At 41.1% G+C, this 14605-nt stretch overlaps 1 protein-coding gene across 16 annotated transcripts in view; it reads left to right on the forward strand.

Moving 5' to 3' along the window:
• LOC106562332 (pleckstrin homology domain-containing family A member 7) overlaps positions 1-14337 on the forward strand; it is a 184183-nt gene extending 169846 nt beyond the window's left edge. For 15 of the 16 annotated variants that reach the window (XM_045689241.1, XM_045689231.1, XM_045689232.1 and 12 more), the window contains 2 exons: positions 11792-11942; positions 13630-14337. In XM_045689241.1, coding sequence (XP_045545197.1) covers positions 11792-11928 — 137 coding nt within the window. In that variant the 3' untranslated portion in view covers positions 11929-11942; positions 13630-14337. The remainder of the gene's footprint in view (positions 1-11791; positions 11943-13629) is intronic. The other variant, XM_045689235.1, reaches the window with a different exon arrangement.
• Positions 14338-14605: the final 268 nt, after the last annotated feature.

Below are 14605 nucleotides of genomic sequence, written 5' to 3' on the forward strand. Positions count from 1 at the left end.
TAGTAATACCAACACACACAACTGGACACACTCTGTAGTAATACCAACACACACAACTGGACACACTCTGTAGTAATACCAACACACACAACTAGACACACTCTGTAGTAATACCAACACACACAACTGGACACACTCTGTAGTAATACCAACACACACAACTAGACACACTCTGTAGTAATACCAACACACACAACTGGACACACTCTGTAGTAATACCAACACACACAACTAGACACACTCTGTAGTAATACCAACACACACAACTGGACACACTCTGTAGTAATACCAACACACACAACTGGACACACTCTGTAGTAATACCAACACACACAACTGGACACACTCTGTAGTAATACCAACACACACAACTGGACACACTCTGTAGTAATACCAACACACACAACTGGACACACTCTGTAGTAATACCAACACACACAACTAGACACACTCTGTAGTAATACCAACACACACAACTGGACACACTCTGTAGTAATACCAACACACACAACTAGACACACTCTGTAGTAATACCAACACACACAACTGGACACACTCTGTAGTAATACCAACACACACAACTAGACACACTCTGTAGTAATACCAACACACACAACTAGACACACTCTGTAGTAATACCAACACACACAACTAGACACACTCTGTAGTAATACCAACACACACAACTGGACACACTCTGTAGTAATACCAACACACACAACTAGACACACTCTGTAGTAATACCAACACACACAACTAGACACACTCTGTAGTAATACCAACACACACAACTAGACACACTCTGTAGTAATACCAACACACACAACTGGACACACTCTGTAGTAATACCAACACACACAACTGGACACACTCTGTAGTAATACCAACACACACAACTAGACACACTCTGTAGTAATACCAACACACACAACTGGACACACTCTGTAGTAATACCAACACACACAACTAGACACACTCTGTAGTAATACCAACACACACAACTGGACACACTCTGTAGTAATACCAACACACACAACTGGACACACTCTGTAGTAATACCAACACACACAACTGGACACACTCTGTAGTAATACCAACACACACAACTAGACACACTCTGTAGTAATACCAACACACACAACTGGACACACTCTGTAGTAATACCAACACACACAACTAGACACACTCTGTAGTAATACCAACACACACAACTAGACACACTCTGTAGTAATACCAACACACACAACTAGACACACTCTGTAGTAATACCAACACACACAACTGGACACACTCTGTAGTAATACCAACACACACAACTAGACACACTCTGTAGTAATACCAACACACACAACTAGACACACTCTGTAGTAATACCAACACACACAACTGGACACACTCTGTAGTAATACCAACACACACAACTGGACACACTCTGTAGTAATACCAACACACACAACTGGACACACTCTGTAGTAATACCAACACACACAACTAGACACACTCTGTAGTAATACCAACACACACAACTGGACACACTCTGTAGTAATACCAACACACACAACTGGACACACTCTGTAGTAATACCAACACACACAACTGGACACACTCTGTAGTAATACCAACACACACAACTGGACACACTCTGTAGTAATACCAACACACACAACTGGACACACTCTGTAGTAATACCAACACACACAACTGGACACACTCTGTAGTAATACCAACACACACAACTGGACACACTCTGTAGTAATACCAACACACACAACTGGACACACTCTGTAGTAATACCAACACACACAACTGGACACACTCTGTAGTAATACCAACACACACAACTAGACACACTCTGTAGTAATACCAACACACACAACTGGACACACTCTGTAGTAATACCAACACACACAACTAGACACACTCTGTAGTAATACCAACACACACAACTGGACACACTCTGTAGTAATACCAACACACACAACTGGACACACTCTGTAGTAATACCAACACACACAACTGGACACACTCTGTAGTAATACCAACACACACAACTGGACACACTCTGTAGTAATACCAACACACACAACTAGACACACTCTGTAGTAATACCAACACACACAACTAGACACACTCTGTAGTAATACCAACACACACAACTAGACACACTCTGTAGTAATACCAACACACACAACTGGACACACTCTGTAGTAATACCAACACACACAACTAGACACACTCTGTAGTAATACCAACACACACAACTAGACACACTCTGTAGTAATACCAACACACACAACTAGACACACTCTGTAGTAATACCAACACACACAACTAGACACACTCTGTAGTAATACCAACACACACAACTAGACACACTCTGTAGTAATACCAACACACACAACTGGACACACTCTGTAGTAATACCAACACACACAACTAGACACACTCTGTAGTAATACCAACACACACAACTGGACACACTCTGTAGTAATACCAACACACACAACTGGACACACTCTGTAGTAATACCAACACACACAACTAGACACACTCTGTAGTAATACCAACACACACAACTAGACACACTCTGTAGTAATACCAACACACACAACTGGACACACTCTGTAGTAATACCAACACACACAACTAGACACACTCTGTAGTAATACCAACACACACAACTGGACACACTCTGTAGTAATACCAACACACACAACTAGACACACTCTGTAGTAATACCAACACACACAACTGGACACACTCTGTAGTAATACCAACACACACAACTGGACACACTCTGTAGTAATACCAACACACACAACTGGACACACTCTGTAGTAATACCAACACACACAACTAGACACACTCTGTAGTAATACCAACACACACAACTGGACACACTCTGTAGTAATACCAACACACACAACTGGACACACTCTGTAGTAATACCAACACACACAACTAGACACACTCTGTAGTAATACCAACACACACAACTGGACACACTCTGTAGTAATACCAACACACACAACTGGACACACTCTGTAGTAATACCAACACACACAACTAGACACACTCTGTAGTAATACCAACACACACAACTAGACACACTCTCTGTAGTAATACCAACACACACAACTAGACACACTCTGTAGTAATACCAACACACACAACTGGACACACTCTGTAGTAATACCAACACACACAACTGGACACACTCTGTAGTAATACCAACACACACAACTAGACACACTCTGTAGTAATACCAACACACACAACTGGACACACTCTGTAGTAATACCAACACACACAACTGGACACACTCTGTAGTAATACCAACACACACAACTAGACACACTCTGTAGTAATACCAACACACACAACTAGACACACTCTGTAGTAATACCAACACACACAACTAGACACACTCTGTAGTAATACCAACACACACAACTGGACACACTCTGTAGTAATACCAACACACACAACTGGACACACTCTGTAGTAATACCAACACACACAACTGGACACACTCTGTAGTAATACCAACACACACAACTGGACACACTCTGTAGTAATACCAACACACACAACTAGACACACTCTGTAGTAATACCAACACACACAACTAGACACACTCTGTAGTAATACCAACACACACAACTGGACACACTCTGTAGTAATACCAACACACACAACTGGACACACTCTGTAGTAATACCAACACACACAACTAGACACACTCTGTAGTAATACCAACACACACAACTGGACACACTCTGTAGTAATACCAACACACACAACTGGACACACTCTGTAGTAATACCAACACACACAACTAGACACACTCTGTAGTAATACCAACACACACAACTGGACACACTCTCTGTAGTAATACCAACACACACAACTAGACACACTCTGTAGTAATACCAACACACACAACTGGACACACTCTGTAGTAATACCAACACACACAACTAGACACACTCTGTAGTAATACCAACACACACAACTGGACACACTCTGTAGTAATACCAACACACACAACTGGACACACTCTGTAGTAATACCAACACACACAACTAGACACACTCTGTAGTAATACCAACACACACAACTGGACACACTCTGTAGTAATACCAACACACACAACTGGACACACTCTGTAGTAATACCAACACACACAACTAGACACACTCTGTAGTAATACCAACACACACAACTAGACACACTCTGTAGTAATACCAACACACACAACTGGACACACTCTGTAGTAATACCAACACACACAACTAGACACACTCTGTAGTAATACCAACACACACAACTAGACACACTCTGTAGTAATACCAACACACACAACTAGACACACTCTGTAGTAATACCAACACACACAACTGGACACACTCTGTAGTAATACCAACACACACAACTGGACACACTCTGTAGTAATACCAACACACACAACTAGACACACTCTGTAGTAATACCAACACACACAACTAGACACACTCTGTAGTAATACCAACACACACAACTGGACACACTCTGTAGTAATACCAACACACACAACTAGACACACTCTGTAGTAATACCAACACACACAACTGGACACACTCTGTAGTAATACCAACACACACAACTGGACACACTCTGTAGTAATACCAACACACACAACTAGACACACTCTGTAGTAATACCAACACACACAACTAGACACACTCTGTAGTAATACCAACACACACAACTAGACACACTCTGTAGTAATACCAACACACACAACTAGACACACTCTGTAGTAATACCAACACACACAACTAGACACACTCTGTAGTAATACCAACACACACAACTGGACACACTCTGTAGTAATACCAACACACACAACTAGACACACTCTGTAGTAATACCAACACACACAACTAGACACACTCTGTAGTAATACCAACACACACAACTGGACACACTCTGTAGTAATACCAACACACACAACTAGACACACTCTGTAGTAATACCAACACACACAACTAGACACACTCTGTAGTAATACCAACACACACAACTGGACACACTCTGTAGTAATACCAACACACACAACTAGACACACTCTGTAGTAATACCAACACACACAACTAGACACACTCTGTAGTAATACCAACACACACAACTGGACACACTCTGTAGTAATACCAACACACACAACTAGACACACTCTGTAGTAATACCAACACACACAACTAGACACACTCTGTAGTAATACCAACACACACAACTAGACACACTCTGTAGTAATACCAACACACACAACTGGACACACTCTGTAGTAATACCAACACACACAACTAGACACACTCTGTAGTAATACCAACACACACAACTAGACACACTCTGTAGTAATACCAACACACACAACTAGACACACTCTGTAGTAATACCAACACACACAACTGGACACACTCTGTAGTAATACCAACACACACAACTAGACACACTCTGTAGTAATACCAACACACACAACTGGACACACTCTGTAGTAATACCAACACACACAACTGGACACACTCTGTAGTAATACCAACACACACAACTGGACACACTCTGTAGTAATACCAACACACACAACTGGACACACTCTGTAGTAATACCAACACACACAACTGGACACACTCTGTAGTAATACCAACACACACAACTGGACACACTCTGTAGTAATACCAACACACACAACTAGACACACTCTGTAGTAATACCAACACACACAACTAGACACACTCTGTAGTAATACCAACACACACAACTGGACACACTCTGTAGTAATACCAACACACACAACTAGACACACTCTGTAGTAATACCAACACACACAACTAGACACACTCTGTAGTAATACCAACACACACAACTGGACACACTCTGTAGTAATACCAACACACACAACTAGACACACTCTGTAGTAATACCAACACACACAACTAGACACACTCTGTAGTAATACCAACACACACAACTAGACACACTCTGTAGTAATACCAACACACACAACTGGACACACTCTGTAGTAATACCAACACACACAACTGGACACACTCTGTAGTAATACCAACACACACAACTGGACACACTCTGTAGTAATACCAACACACACAACTGGACACACTCTGTAGTAATACCAACACACACAACTAGACACACTCTGTAGTAATACCAACACACACAACTAGACACACTCTGTAGTAATACCAACACACACAACTGGACACACTCTGTAGTAATACCAACACACACAACTAGACACACTCTGTAGTAATACCAACACACACAACTAGACACACTCTGTAGTAATACCAACACACACAACTGGACACACTCTGTAGTAATACCAACACACACAACTGGACACACTCTGTAGTAATACCAACACACACAACTGGACACACTCTGTAGTAATACCAACACACACAACTAGACACACTCTGTAGTAATACCAACACACACAACTAGACACACTCTGTAGTAATACCAACACACACAACTAGACACACTCTGTAGTAATACCAACACACACAACTGGACACACTCTGTAGTAATACCAACACACACAACTGGACACACTCTGTAGTAATACCAACACACACAACTGGACACACTCTGTAGTAATACCAACACACACAACTAGACACACTCTGTAGTAATACCAACACACACAACTAGACACACTCTGTAGTAATACCAACACACACAACTGGACACACTCTGTAGTAATACCAACACACACAACTGGACACACTCTGTAGTAATACCAACACACACAACTAGACACACTCTGTAGTAATACCAACACACACAACTAGACACACTCTGTAGTAATACCAACACACACAACTGGACACACTCTGTAGTAATACCAACACACACAACTGGACACACTCTGTAGTAATACCAACACACACAACTAGACACACTCTGTAGTAATACCAACACACACAACTGGACACACTCTGTAGTAATACCAACACACACAACTAGACACACTCTGTAGTAATACCAACACACACAACTAGACACACTCTGTAGTAATACCAACACACACAACTGGACACACTCTGTAGTAATACCAACACACACAACTGGACACACTCTGTAGTAATACCAACACACACAACTGGACACACTCTGTAGTAATACCAACACACACAACTGGACACACTCTGTAGTAATACCAACACACACAACTGGACACACTCTGTAGTAATACCAACACACACAACTAGACACACTCTGTAGTAATACCAACACACACAACTGGACACACTCTGTAGTAATACCAACACACACAACTGGACACACTCTGTAGTAATACCAACACACACAACTGGACACACTCTGTAGTAATACCAACACACACAACTAGACACACTCTGTAGTAATACCAACACACACAACTGGACACACTCTGTAGTAATACCAACACACACAACTGGACACACTCTGTAGTAATACCAACACACACAACTGGTCACACTCTGTAGTAATACCAACACACACAACTAGACACACTCTGTAGTAATACCAACACACACAACTGGACACACTCTGTAGTAATACCAACACACACAACTGGACACACTCTGTAGTAATACCAACACACACAACTGGACACACTCTGTAGTAATACCAACACACACAACTGGTCACACTCTGTAGTAATACCAACACACACAACTAGACACACTCTGTAGTAATACCAACACACACAACTGGACACACTCTGTAGTAATACCAACACACACAACTGGACACACTCTGTAGTAATACCAACACACACAACTAGACACACTCTGTAGTAATACCAACACACACAACTAGACACACTCTGTAGTAATACCAACACACACAACTGGACACACTCTGTAGTAATACCAACACACACAACTAGACACACTCTGTAGTAATACCAACACACACAACTAGACACACTCTGTAGTAATACCAACACACACAACTGGACACACTCTGTAGTAATACCAACACACACAACTGGACACACTCTGTAGTAATACCAACACACACAACTGGACACACTCTGTAGTAATACCAACACACACAACTAGACACACTCTGTAGTAATACCAACACACACAACTGGACACACTCTGTAGTAATACCAACACACACAACTAGACACACTCTCTGCAGTAATACCAACACACACAACTAGACACTCTGTAGTAATACCAACACACACAACTAGACACACTCTGTAGTAATACCAACACACACAACTGGACACACTCTGTAGTAATACCAACACACACAACTAGACACTCTCTGTAGTAATACCAACACACACAACTAGACACTCTGTAGTAATACCAACACACACAACTAGACACACTCTGTAGTAATACCAACACACACAACTGGACACACTCCGTAGTAATACCAACACACACAACTGGACACACTCTGTATTAATACCAACACACACAACTGGACACACTCTGTAGTAATACCAACACACACAACTGGACACACTCTGTAGTAATACCAACACACACAACTAGACACACTCTGTAGTAATACCAACACACACAACTGGACACACTCTGTAGTAATACCAACACACACAACTAGACACTCTCTGTAGTAATACCAACACACACAACTAGACACACTCTGTAGTAATACCAACACACACAACTGGACACACTCTGTAGTAATACCAACACACACAACTGGACACACACTCTGTAGTAATACCAACACACACAACTGGACACACTCTGCAGTAATACCAACACACACAACTAGACACACTCTGTAGTAATACCAACACACACAACTAGACACACTCTGTAGTAATACCAACACACACTCCTGGACACACTCTGCAGTAATACCAACACACACAACTAGACACACTCTGTAGTAATACCAACACACACAACTAGACACACTCTGTAGTAATACCAACACACACAACTAGACACACTCTGTAGTAATACCAACACACACAACTAGACACACTCTGTAGTAATACCAACACACACAACTAGACACACTCTGTAGTAATACCAACACACACAACTAGACACACTCTGTAGTAATACCAACACACACAACTAGACACACTCTGTAGTAATACCAACACACACTCCTGGACACACTCTGCAGTAATACCAACACACACAACTAGACACACTCTGTAGTAATACCAACACACACAACTAGACACACTCTGTAGTAATACCAACACACACAACTAGACACACTCTGTAGTAATACCAACACACACAACTAGACACACTCTGTAGTAATACCAACACACACTCCTGGACACACTCTGCAGTAATACCAACACACACAACTAGACACACTCTGTAGTAATACCAACACACACTCCTGGACACACTCTGCAGTAATACCAACACACACTCTGCACCAGGTCTGCAGAAATCATAACTCTAATGTGTCTCAGAGGCTGGGAGAAACTCATGACTACATGGGATAAAAGAAAAGGAGTGTTTGATGCTCTCAGTGACTTCTTTGAATATGTATACCCTAAAAGGTTTCCAACATTTCCAAACGTCAAATTATATTTTGTAGAAGGTTGATAGACATACCTGAATATTCTGAATAACTGGTCTTCTTCTCACTACAAACTTCCACAATACGTTTTAGTCTTCACTATTCCAACCTGAACGGATCTGAACTTGGTGCTAGAACTTCTGCCAATCATGTGTCATTTCCAATAACTATACTTATGATTGAGTACCTAGTCCTCCCCTTTTTGGTTCTTGGACAGATTCTAAGAGACTGACGCTCTTGTGTGGATGTTCGTCATGGCAGGGCCAAACACTTTCAGAAATGATTATCTTTCAAGTATGTGTCTGACAATATCAGTAAAATCTACCTTGCATCACATTGACATCCTCTGGATAGCTGAAGACGGGATAAAGAGAGGGTAGCTCGCTTTCAAGAGTGCTCTGCGGATGATGGAGGAGGGGAGGGAAGAGGTGCAAAACCGGGCTATCAGACCGTTCATCTCCTAATAACTCAATATTATTTTTTATAAGTGTGGGCCTTATGAGTAAAGACAGAGATAATTGCGATCCGTGTCTAATCTTTCAGACGGGGAGGATTCTCTTGATGAGGCTATTTTGTGAGGCTGATCAATGACCCAGTAAGACTGTGCTCAGGCTCTCAACGGCATCCTCCCGTAGCTGGCTCTTTGAACACGGTTCTAAACCCTCATAAAAGACACCCAGATCCCTTTTCATCTTTACCTTGCAGCAGGCAGGTTCACCCTTCCAGTAGCATCATCAGTAGCAGCCCTTTAGAGGAGTTGCGTCTCTCTCCTCCTCTCTCGTTCTCTATCTGTCTCTCGCTCTTCTTTCTTTCTCTTCTCTCTCTTTCTGTCACAAAGACTTACACTCAACTGTCAGGATGTGATGGAGCTGAATATGCACAGAAGGTGCAGAGTCAACAATTCTAACAATCTTTCCAGCGTAGAGAAATGTCAGAATACATCACACGAGGCATCTTGTCAGTAGAGACCAAATCAATGTTTTTTTTCAACTCTTTGGTATAAAAGGAAGGTGTGTGGGTGCACTTTTCAAATCCCTGAATTGAAAGAAACTTCTTTCAATGGGATTATGTATAATTCAGAAATAAACATTGGCATTTTATTGACATTACATTTACATTTTAGTCATTTAGCAGACGCTCTTATCCAGAGCGACTTATAGTAGTGAATGCATACATTTCATACATTTTTTCTTTGTACTGGTCCCCCGTGGGAATCGAACCCACAATCCTGGTGTTGCAAACACCATGCTCTACCAACTGAGCCACACGGGACATGCAGCTACATGATAATTGATTGAAGTGACATCTTATATTTTATTGTTTTGCTGTACGGTGTGTTTAATGTTCAAGTTGTATTGGTGTTTTGTGTGTTATTGGGCATGGTGGGAGTGGCCCCAGCCAGCCCCTGTCCCTGTGTTGTGGTATTTGAGACCAGTCTGGAGACCACATGTTGGGTGTCTCAGTCTTGTCCCAGTGTCGGAAATGTTTTTATTCGGTCTTGACTTTGTCTCGGACAATGAGGACTTGTAATTTCTGGCCGACACCAATCAGCTTCCATTCAGTCAGCCCATAAAACCACTTTGCCAGGCCAAATATATACACTCCTTTCATTACACATAAAAATGTTATCACCTATTGAAACCTGGGCTTACTACTTTACTCGTAACATTACTGTCCTTTACTTTTGTTGAAACATATCCTCAAACTTTGTCACGCTCGTCAGAATGTCCTTGATTTGCTGGTAGGGAGGAGTGGGGGACATTGTCTGAAAGTTGCACTCTCACTATTAGTAAGGGGAGACTTGGCGAAGATATAATACTGTATGTTTTGTCTTTGTATCTATTATAGACCTGTTTGGGTAAGTGATCCTTAGTGGAGTGTCTCTCTGTTTTCCTCAGCAGCATATTGTCACCATTCTGAATGTCTACACCATCCATATGTTGTTCTGAAATATCAACACAGAAATACTGGACAATTATGGTTGCGATTTGACACAATTACAACAATGGTCTTGAATTGGAATCACATTTTTCTGGTCGCCCCCCTCCAAAGTCTTGGTTTTGAATCGGTCTCGCTTTAGGTGGTCTCAAACACAACACTGCCTTTGGATTTGCCAGTGCTGCTCCTAATGTGACTAATATCCTGTTCTACTCTTCCTCTCTGTCTTCCTCTTCTTCTTCTCCCTGTATCTACTTCTCAGTAGTACCACTGCACCCTAACATCCCCATCGTGCCTCCTCCTCCTCCTCCTCCACTTCCTCCTCCTCTTCCTCCTGTCTCTCAGGCACCTCCCCCTCCTCCTCCTCTAAGCAACGGATTTCACTTCTCGTTTGTCTAATCAGAGAAAACAAAGTAAGGACTAACAGCATGCTAATAGAATTGAGGCTTCACTAATTCTCCCTAACATGGGTGCTGCTTCACACCTCTCTGTCTGCATGATCACCGCACTGTTGTAATTCTGAAGGTAGTAGATCACCCCTCTCATTATCGTCAGCATACCTACACATCTGCAGGCAGCCAGCTAATCTCAATGTGCTAATTGTCTGTAAATTGTTTTTGTAACTTTATCTAAAATGTGTGTTGGGCAGGGTAAGGGGGCAAAACAAATGCCACTAGCTACGTGAGCATTGTGTGCAATTAACAAAGAAGTGAGACACCTTTTGCTTCAGCACCTTGACAGTGGAACAAGTGTTCACAGCTGCATTCCACAACACCAATTATCCCACCATCTGTAGACTGCTAACAGTATTCACCAAAACATGTAGAAAAGGGAGAAAAATAAAAGTGACACTATTTTGAATGTGCAAACACATTGGGACTGATCATGATACTGTGTAAGTGTGTCCAGTTAACTGGCCCTCTCAGGCTCTCTACTGTACTGGCTCAATCATGCACCATCCGTTGGCTATCCTTGACTACTAACCCTATCCCCTTCCTTATCCATGGCACTCTGCAATATGTGTGGGACTGTGCGCATGTCTTTGTGTATATTTGGTGTTTTCCACCTTGTTGGTGTCTGTCACCAACCCTGTCCTGTTTCCTTCCTCATCCATGTGTGCTGCTCAGCTGAAAGGGTCAGGGTCAGAGGTTATGATGTGTGGACATTTGGAAATGCCCAAATGACACCTTATTCCCTATATAGTGCACTACTTTTGACCAGGACCCATAGGGCCCATGTAGGATGCTATTTGGGACGCAGAAAATGTGTTTGCAGATGGTTCAGTATGCACAGCCAAGCCTAAAATCTGCACTTACATACATATATATTTGGAAAGGAAATTGTTAGACAGTAAACGACAGCTATGTTTGTTTCCAAAGGATACCTAAAGATACAGCTCCTATATGTGTTCTAAAAGAAACAAGCTGTGTCCACTGAATCAGTCTCACACACAGTAGGATGTTGTTGTATGACTTTGTTGTTTCCACCGCTTGGTTTAACAGTACACTGTAGCATTTCATTCAGTTGCTTCAAGTTTGTTGTGATGTGAGTTGAGTTTATGAGGGAAATAAATGACTCAAAATTCTTCCACTATGTGACATGCTGTACAGAAAGACAGAGAGCAGAGAATGTTTACCAGTTCACCATGTAGTAAGGTACAATGATCCATTAATTCCATATGTGGTGTATGGTGGCTTGGGTATTTTGGGTTTTGTCTTTCTTGCTTTCAAAAAAGGTGTTTTTCTCATGGTTTCCTATGAGACTAATATTCCCTTTTAAAGATCTGGTGTGTTGTATGATGCACTTTATGTTGTGGTGAGTTCTGCTGCATCATCTACATTATGGCTGGGATGTGTTTAGGTTAATAACCTTTACCCATGTACAGTACTGTACTTTGGTATTCAGTAAGACCATGGTATTTGATTAAAATATATATATATTTCTATTTTACTAGCCTAAAATCCTGCTAATACGGTTTGATTGAATCCCAGCTAAGAATGTATTCTTCATTTCCTCCCATTCTTCCATTCTGCTTGGTGTTCTAGGATTTCTCATATTCTTCCTAAACTAACTTTATGTGTTTTGTTGATTTTCCCTCAGCCAAAGCGCTTTCTAGACACTGAGGTGCTGTTCCATGATGACAATACAACCTGGATTCTTGAAGAAAGAAAGACCTTGTTTGGTTGTGACAGTTACACTGTTATACAGTAGATGGGCGTTAGTGAACATTTAACCTGCCCCAGTAGCACGCAGCAGGACTTACTCGCTGATGCATTTTTAGTAGCTAAAATTAAGTAACTATTTTCTTAAGAAAATGTATGTCTGCCGTGGAAGCTGCTGTGCATATTAACTTTGGAAGTGTCTAACAGATGTTAATCCCATAATAGAAAATGTTTTATACATGTTATTGCACTTTTAGCATTATACTGTATCATAGTAAAGAACTGAAAGAGATATTTTCAAGGTGAGAATGTTTTGTCTTGCAGTGTGATCTGAATTTGGAGGGAACTTGTATTTTTTCAAAAAAGTTAATGAGAGTATTCACCAACTGGAAGGTCGATATGAACATGTGTCATGTTGATTGTATTTTTGTCAAAACTCAGATGATATTCTTACACCAAATCACTTGAAATGTAATGTGTGTTTGTATCTAGCACTGCCAGTCTCTTATTGGCTTGCCAAATTGATTTTATTTTTGCTTACAACATTGGGAGGAGAATAACATTGAACATAATATTTTCTGGATGGCTTGGGCAGGTTGCACAATGATAATTATTAAAAATGTAAATATTAAAGATATTAACAATGCTTTTTGCCTCATCAAATGTTTTGTCTTCAGACAACAGACTCATGCAGTAGTCATAATAACCGGTTTAAAATGATAACGGTATACTGAGGTATTCAGAGAATGTGAACCCCCAAAACTCTTAGGTCTTATAGCCTATTGTACAGTATTGAATTTAAATCATATGTTATTGTGTCAGTTTAATAATTGTACTACTTTGTGGATGACAGTTGAATAATATGGTTGACTGTGTTGGAATCTTCAAAACCCTTTATCTTGTGCCAGTTCTGA

Source organism: Salmo salar, chromosome ssa11 (assembly GCF_905237065.1).
Source record: "Salmo salar chromosome ssa11, Ssal_v3.1, whole genome shotgun sequence".
NCBI classification, from domain to species: domain Eukaryota; kingdom Metazoa; phylum Chordata; class Actinopteri; order Salmoniformes; family Salmonidae; genus Salmo; species Salmo salar.